General features: G+C 40.9%; 1 protein-coding gene across 1 annotated transcript in view; it reads right to left on the bottom strand.

Annotated features, from left to right (window-relative positions):
• Positions 1–7,520, bottom strand: part of LOC137630546 (4-hydroxy-2-oxoglutarate aldolase, mitochondrial-like) — a 48,326-nt gene extending 40,806 nt beyond the window's left edge. The window contains exon 1 of the mRNA XM_068362062.1: positions 7,148–7,520. Within this exon, the coding sequence (XP_068218163.1) occupies positions 7,148–7,373 (226 nt within the window). The 5' untranslated portion in view covers positions 7,374–7,520. The remainder of the gene's footprint in view (positions 1–7,147) is intronic.
• Between the last annotated feature and the right edge of the window lie 1,315 nt (positions 7,521–8,835).

Raw genomic sequence — 8,835 nt, forward strand, 5'->3', positions numbered from 1 at the left:
TGAACTTCCCCGAGGGGGAGAATCACCTGCAGGAGACCGTAGGACTTAGCTCCTCCCTCGAAGGATGTTCGGAGGGAGGAACTAAGCCTTCAGCTGCATCGAGAACCAAGGCAGGGGTTTGACCTAACGCGTCGGAGGCCCCTGCCACAACAACGTCGACGATAGACAGAGGGTCAACCTCTGCTACTGCCGGCGACTGTTTGACAGCAGCCCCCAACTGGATTAAGTCAAACAGGGCTTCCCTGGAGGGCGAGCCCTTAAACCCCAAAGGAAGCCCAAAGCTGCAACAAATCATCATTAGCAACAGTGTTAAATGATAAATCCTCCCCCGGGGGAGGAGGAGGAGCTGCCTCGCTATGGGAGGCAACTCCCTCTCCCGAACCCCGAGGTCGGTCAACAAAAGAACGGCCTACGCTACCACTCGACGGCTTCTCGGAAGAGGCCTCTCGAGCGGGAGCTTCGGAAGAGGCCTCTCGAGCGGGAGCTTCGGAAGAGGCCTCTCGAGCGGGAGCTTCGGAAGAGGCCTCTCGAGCGGGAGCTTCGGAAGAGGCCTCTCGAGCGGGAGCTTCGGAGGAGGTTTGGGCTACGGAAGAAGAGTCCTTGGAATTTTCTTTCTTCAAGGAAACCCTTGAAGGAGAAAGATCCCTTTTGGACTTCTTCTTCCGGCACCGGGAAAACCTCTCCCACTGGGAGGTAGACCACTCCCTACACTCACTACTGTACATACTTTGTCTCTATCACACCGTTGGCCCCTGCAGAACAGACATAAGGTGTGAGGGTCCGTTTCGACCGCCGACACATATGTACCACAAGGGCGGTCAGGTAATCTGGGGCACTTCCGCATAATGGTAGAAGCCAACCTCCAAGCACAGACTGCAAAGAAAAAGCAAAAAAGATTAAGGCTGTCAATAAGCGAGGGTGGAAGCAGACGCGTCTGTTCATCACCCGAGCCAAAAGCAAAGAGAGCTACTCATCGGTGTGTGAGGGGGGGAGGGGTAGCTAGCTACCCCTCCCCTACCCCCTTACTAACTAGCGAGGGGGTAGTAAACCCTCGTTAAAAATCTAATGGCTCGTCATTTCAGCTGCGCCAAAAGTAATACCGCCCCCCCTCCCCTAATTAAATAGCGTGGTTTGTATTTCGGTTACGGAACAAACTTATGTAATTAATATTTTTCATAACTATACAAACCTGAGTCCTTTGACATGAGCATGATTTCAGCAAAGCTGGAACTCCCCTGTTAAAATTTATATGAGGTTGTGGTAGTTACTTCCGGGTGGCGGGTAATCTGCTCTCACTCGACTGTCCATTGAGAACCCACTTTGACCTTAACCTAGGCATTGCGAGATGTTTAAGGTAGGTAGTGTAACTTACGACAAGTTTGTTCAAGTTAGGAAAAATACAAATTACTTTTTAAAAATTTGCTATTTCTTCCTTTAATAGGAGACTTATCCTTAGGAGGGAGGAAGTTCCTTAAACCCAACTGGCTCGTTTAAATCCTGGGATGTTAAAGCACTAAGAACTGTAAAAGAAGCCAAAATGAGACCTGGCGACCTCCTAACAACTTGGGAAAAAGAATTCCCAGGTGATAGGCTACATTTCTGCCAAATCTTACCAGACATGAAGAACCCATTTCCAACCAAAGGTATGGTGTTAGAAATATATTGTCATTAAAATTAATGGGCTTTCATACATCTCTATCCACCCTTCACCTCATGAGGATGGAGGAGACACTTTACACTTGAAATGTACAGAAAAGATACTAGACTGGGATGCATACTTGAATCAAACGTGCGATCAAGCAAATAACAGCATTCATACTCCTTATCCTAGACTTACATAGTGATCGCTATCTTAGAAGATATTTTTCTTGTACCGTGAGGGAGGTAGGTTTGCTACACAACCTGTTGAGCAGCTGTAACTGGCCTGAAGTTAAGTATCCAAGGACTTGAGGGTTTACTCTTGAAGGTAGTGGGACAGTAAAGGTGACAGCCTTGGCACCCGACAGGACAAAGTCCGTAAACTTCTCAGAATTTAGCAAGTCCTGGATAGTAGCAAAGGGCTCCTGAACAGTGGTTGATCCATGATGATCCTAGAAGGCTTACCATGAAGGTAGCTTCAAGACATTGAGAACATAATTCCCGCTGTCCTTTAGTCTCTTTGTAGGGGTTCCTGGCATCAGTGTTGTCACTGCTAACTCAATCGGAAGAGGCAAGGGGTTGGCCTTTTTAAGAACATAGAACTATTGCTGTCGAGAGTGTGTCGGAGGTAGGATCTTGTTCAATCGGCTAAAATACAGAAAATTTCTTGGACCAGAAATCAGAGAATTTACTTTACACTATCCAGGGCCGCACGAGCAAGCTACAAACAAGACAGCTCAAGGGTGGACTTCCAACCTTGAGGGACATCAATGGATGTCATTCAGCCCTTGATAGGGACAAAAGTTGTCCGTTCATTGAACTCTTTGATGTGAAACACTATGCAGGGATCTAATATGCATGGGGATATTATGAGAGGATACCATGTGAGTGGGGAACGTGAATGATCATATGCACAGAGGTAATCATGCGTGCAAAGGAGATTGTAGGTGGAGTCAATTGTGCTTGTATAGGATAACAAGCAGATTTGATTAGGCACCATGGTTCCTGGTAACAATGTTGCTATCTACCATACTTATTCCCAAAAATGGCAAAGTTCTGATAGCAGAAGCGCAAGTACCAGTATCTTGTACCACATCACCTTCCTGGAGTTTGGTGGGTGATACAACACATGTGTACATAAAGGGAGGATGAGCAAAGCCTCAATAGGTTTTGTACGATCGGTCCTCTTCTTTTTCATCTTTAGATAAGGTGATGTAGTGTCTGATGGTTCAGCAAGAGGGGGAGATTGATGATACAAGGTCAGAAGGGAAAGGAGGGCACCTAAGCTTTTTCCCCTTGCTAGAAGTCAAAGTCAAGGATTTCCTAGCAAACAGACAAAAGCCACAGGAGAGAATTGAGGATCTTCTCTTACAGCAGACAAGGACTTGTTGACACGTCTTGTGCTTCTTCAGTAATCACAAAGGTAGGCAAATGTTGAGGCAGTGGGTATCACTTTCACTAGAAGAAGGTGATACTCCTACCTTTCCCGATGCCTCCACCAAAGGCAAACTGACGTCTCCTCCCTTCTTCGGTTTTCCTCTGGAAGACAAGTCTAGAGAAAGCTGAAGAAAGTGCAACAGTTTGAGTACCAGAAGGCAAGAAGGAGGAGCTAAAGAGCTTCTTCGGCAACAGCTTGGGTGTGGAAGCCCGTGAAGCTGAGCAGTTTCTCTTAGACAACTCCCTCTTCCGATTTCAATCAAACCACTGCAAAAGAGATCAGGACCTGTACATGTCCAAGTGGGATGACTTCAAACAGTCACAGCCCTTGCACAAAGGGCTCAAGAGAAGGGGACCATGCCCTGACAAAATTACTAGGGGCGGACTCTCATGTCTAAATGTGGGACAACCATCACATACAGAACAGCAAACACTGAAAATAAAAAGCAAAATTGAAACTGCCAAGGTAAATAGACGTCGAGAGTACACAAGTACTGCTCGGTGGTCTAAGTCAAAGTCTCTACTCAACCTGCCACCCGACAATAACTACCACCACATCGTTATAAATTCAACAAACAATTTTCAGCTTCGCTGAAATCATACTCCTATTGAAGGATGAGTGTTTGTATTCATGTAGAAACAAATGGTACTTTTATAATAATCTACAATTGTTACATCCCTTTTAAGTTAAGCATGGTAGGAATCATGTATTTAAGGGCAGGTGTTGTTATGGTTTAATTATGAAATCAATTGGATATATCCTAACCTAAGATAACCCACACATAGAATAGCCAAAAATACTGTGCCCTTACTTACCAGGAGGGCTACGCCCCTTGCGACCCCCACCTTTCATTCACATAACAGAATGATGCTATACTGGACTAAGTAGTTTTATAAGTTCCACAAAATTTTGACATATGATTTATAAAAAAGTCGGGTAAGGTAATTTATCAATGTTCTGAGGGTAGGAAAAGATGAAATAGGGGACCTGGCAACAAATCTATATTCATCTAACTTTACCCAGGTCTAGGTCAGAGGGTTTTGAAGCCAAAAATGGTTCAAATTCATTGAAACTGTCTGAACCTTACCAAAGACTAGGCTGAAATGAATTCTGCTCACTGTAGCTTTTCAGTGGCTACTTTCTTCTTGTTAAGGGTAGAAGAGACTCTTTAGCTATGGTAAGCTGCTCTTTTAGGAGAAAGACACTCCAAAATCAAACCATTGTTCTCTGATCTTGGGTAGTGTCATAGCCTCTGTACCATGGTCATCCACTGGCTTGGGGTAGAGTTCTCTTGCTTGAGGGTACACTCGAGCACACTATTCTATCTTATTTCTCTTCCTCTTGTTTGTTTAAAGTTTTTTAAGTTTAAGTCGGAAATATTTATTTTAATGTTGTTACTGTTCTAAAAATATTTTATTTTTCCTTGTTTCTTTTCTTCACGGGGCAATTTTCCTTGTTGGAGCCCCTAGGCTTATAGCATCCTACTTTTCGAGCTTGGGTTGTAGCTTGGCAAGTAATAATAATAATAATAATAATAATAATAATAATAATAATAATAATAATAAAAATAATAATAATACAGCACGCATCACACACGGGCAAGATTGAATAAAATCCGATTTCACTATATGCTAGCACAATATTAGTTAGGACATTGGAACAAACATAATCGAATAAATCTCTTCAAACACATTATTTTCAACCTCATATCTTATATTTGAAGGCAAATAATTATCATATTACTAAATCTAGTTAAAATCTTATAATTTTGTGTCTTCAGATATTAATTTCCCATTTCCCGTACCAATCGCTATTAGCATTCACGTTCCAAGCGGTCAATCAGAGCCTTATTCACAAAAGATGCTGTCTCTGACCTTTTGAAACATTTCTTACTTGTAGCTCAGTTGGCTATGGTCTTGGTTGTTGGGATCATGCCCAATATATGGCTTGTTCAATCTTGAAGGGAATATTGAGATGCTACTGGTGCAACAGTTTTGATGTTAACAACTACCAGAAAGTCATACCAATAAGACTAACACTGGGGTATGACATACACTAGGGTATATGGTTCAGCCAGGTGGAAATAGACTACGTATAAACCATACAACGATCGTCAACTTTAAGGTGGGATCTGTGAAGTTTACACATGATTTTTTGTCTTGCCCACCATGGGAATTCCAGGAATTGAGGCAATTTTAGGAATTGATTTCATCTCTAATAATCAAATATGCATTTTTGGGGGAAAAGATACAACAACAGTAAAAGCAGGAGGGTACATTTTGCCAATAGAAAGTCATGAGAGAATAAGTGCTTGTGCAGACTCGGAGAGACATTCAAGTAAGATAACAGCTGTACCTGAGAGAGGAGAAGTGTTGTCTCCCTCAGACACTTATGTGCATAAAGGTGACCCTGTGTTGCCCACTTTCGGAAGGAACCAAGGTCGATGTTAAACCCCATGACAATTGGGCCCACATGATTTTAGACGGTTTATAAGAAATAAGAGAGAACAGAGTTGATATAACGATAGTTATACAGAATATAAATTTTGCCAAAAGTTAGGGTTATCCGTTATGTTGGAACGCTCACTTTGGTGCCTTTGTATATAGACGGACAGGAACCAATACATAGAACACCATCAAACTTAAACTTCCCCTTCTAACCTAACCTCAAGCCGTGTCTTTAGACACTTACCTAGCAAAGGGTGCTGCTAACACCCCACTGCAACCCCTACAAATTTGGTATGGAATGGAAGCCTTTCACATATCATTCATAGGTTAGGTTAGGGACGATATGCTATTGAAAGGGTACCAAAGCAGCACAGAACAGATAAGTTTAATCATGGCCTACTCAAATAGGAGTCTGGAATAACGTGGTTGAATGGAAATTGCATAACAAAAGTTTCTCACATACAGTTCAGTAAAAGAACGGAACGGATAATAACGGAAAAACTTATAGGTAATTTTGTATATTATTCCATGGTAATGTAACCTAGGAAAAAAACTACTGTTTCTTACAGAAAAAATTACGATCCCTTCAAAAATGACACTCGTTTCCGTCGCAAATGAATAGTTTCAGAAATATATATATATCTGTATCCTACGATATGGGGGACCCCCAGTGGGTACTCGGGGTTTAGGGTGGGGAAAACATACTGGGGAAACGATATATAATTGCAACGTTACCAATAATACACAGTGTTACCAACGTTGACGTATGGTACACAGAGTTACCAACGGCACGTTGACATTACTAAAGATAGTAATGATAGATATTTCCATATATTAAATAATTTCTCCATATAAGTTTTACTCAATATATAAAATGTACAAAAAGGGCACAGAACCTAACAAACCCACCTAACCTAGCCTAGTAGTATGACAGGTCACAAAATAACATTTGATCTACATCGGCAGCACTGGTAACTGTATTTTTTCATGCCACAATCTTTGTAACGGCGCCTCCAAAGTTTATCCAGATATACTGTTTTGTATTTTCCTCCGGTTATTATAATTTCAAGAAGGTAATGTATAGAGAAGAAACGGCTTGTTTTACGTTATATATCGATTCCCCAGTATGTTTTCCCCACCCAAAACCCCGAGTTCCCACTGGGGGTCCCCCATTATTGGAGGATATAGATGTATATTTATTTCTGAAACTATTAATTTGCGACGGGAACGAGTGTCATTTTCGAAGAGAACGTATTTTTTTTCTATAAGAAACAGTAGTTTTTTTCCTAGGTTACATTGCCATGTAATAATATACAATGAAACCAACTTATACCTCATGCTTATTACACGGTTCATGTTTCATTGGAGCGTTTGTATATTAGCGGCCAGTTCCTTGAGCCCTCATTAAAAATGGCCATCAGCTAACCTAAACTTTCCCCCCTAACCTAACCTAGAAGCCGTGTCCTTACCTACTAACCTAACGGGGGGCTAGCACCCCCTGCGACCCCCCTTACACTGCCGTATTCTAAGCTAGACATAATAATACATACAGGTGGCCGCTATCATAAATACATCCCCAATCAGTTAAGTACATTATAACCTGTATATGAAAGCTCAAACTCACCTCGAAATGGTATGTTATCCCAAAGAGCCACATTCTTTTCCAACTTGTCGTAAGCGATGGACTCATCCTGGTTGAATGGTGTGGGCATTGGGGGGAAGACCCCAGACAATTCCAATTTTCCTTTCGATGAAACAGTAGTGGAAAGTAAACGACATGATCTCAGACCTGTCGCGTATAATCTATGAAGTTTGCTAATACTACTGAGTCCTTTTCCATAATATGACATTCTGGATTATCGCAGCAAACACAAAAGCAAAGGAGTTACATGAAAGACAGCAGACGAAGTCGCTCGGGCCAGCCTCGGGCCACTAGCACCAGTCCCAGTCAGATTAGCCTGTGAGGGAAATCAGCTGTTGTCAAGTGTTTTGATATTGCAAAACCCCCGTCTGGTGACAAGCTCTAGGCTATCTGGAACACACGAACAAACGATGCTATTGCAATAGACGGTTGTCATTTAACTAAAATATTGATTAAAGGAAAGAACAGATTCTCTCATTTTAATATATTAATAAAAGTAATCGCCTAAAAACTGTTGTCAAGTGTTATGATAAATTGCAAAGGCCCCGTCCAGAGACAAGCTCTGGCCAATCTGGAACGCACGAACAAACGATGCTATTGCAAAAGACAGTTGTCATTTAACTAAAATATTGATTAAAAGAAAGAGTAGAGCCTCTCATTCTATTATATCAATAAAAGTAATTGCCCAAAAGCATGAGAAAAAAATCAAATCACATTGTGTCACTACTGTATTGATTTAAAAGCTCAAGATAGGGACTACTGCCGAAATCTAACTGAGGCCCTTTGCGATAGGCGTAGATGATGATATTATTCGTTAAGTTACTGCAATTACATAAGTCTTCAATTCAACTATTACTGTTTTTAGGTCAATTTAACATTATGGCATATTACAAATAGGTTATGTAGCATTTTGATATTTGTATTTAGTAGGCTACTTGATTAATTAAAAAAATAATAAGAGTAGCCTACTGACTTACGATCAATAGGAAGTTAATAAACGATTTTCTTATTTTGTTACAGTAGGATTGATTGCATGTATATTGACTTTTCATATTTTAAAATCCCACTTCTTCCTTTAGGGTTATATACCTATCACAAATAATAATTTTAAAATTCTCTCTCTCTCTCTCTCTCTCTCTCTCTCTCTCTCTCTCTCTCTCTCTCTCTCTCTCTCTCTCTCTCTCTCTCTCTCTCTCTGATAAATTTACTTCTTTCTCGGTCGGTATCTTATCGTAAAGCCCTTGACAACTAGTGACAAAAACATTTGATAAAATATCTATGTACAGTATATGTGGAAAAAAAACTTTATCTGATGGGTGGAATGAAGTTTGGTCACTTTCTCCCTGATCCACTAGAAAGCAATAATATTAATTACTACATAACACTAATGTGTGCAAGTAATTAATTTAAAAAGAACAATACATTGCAGAAAATTTCTCCAACCAATATTGCGTGTAATCTAAAAATCTAGCGAGTGTGGGTTGTAATATTTTACTGTCTTGCTCTTGGACAGGATTGCCAAGTTGGCCTTTTTCAGGCCAATTCCCTTAATTGTGGCCTTTTTTTCGTGCCAAATACCTCAATTTGGCCTTTTTTTAAATTGATTGGCAATTAATGCTATATTTTTGTCCTTTTTCTACTAAGGGTTTGGCTTTTTAAAGCTTCCGTTG

Source organism: Palaemon carinicauda, chromosome 38 (genome assembly GCF_036898095.1).
Source record: "Palaemon carinicauda isolate YSFRI2023 chromosome 38, ASM3689809v2, whole genome shotgun sequence".
In the NCBI taxonomy this organism is placed as follows: domain Eukaryota; kingdom Metazoa; phylum Arthropoda; class Malacostraca; order Decapoda; family Palaemonidae; genus Palaemon; species Palaemon carinicauda.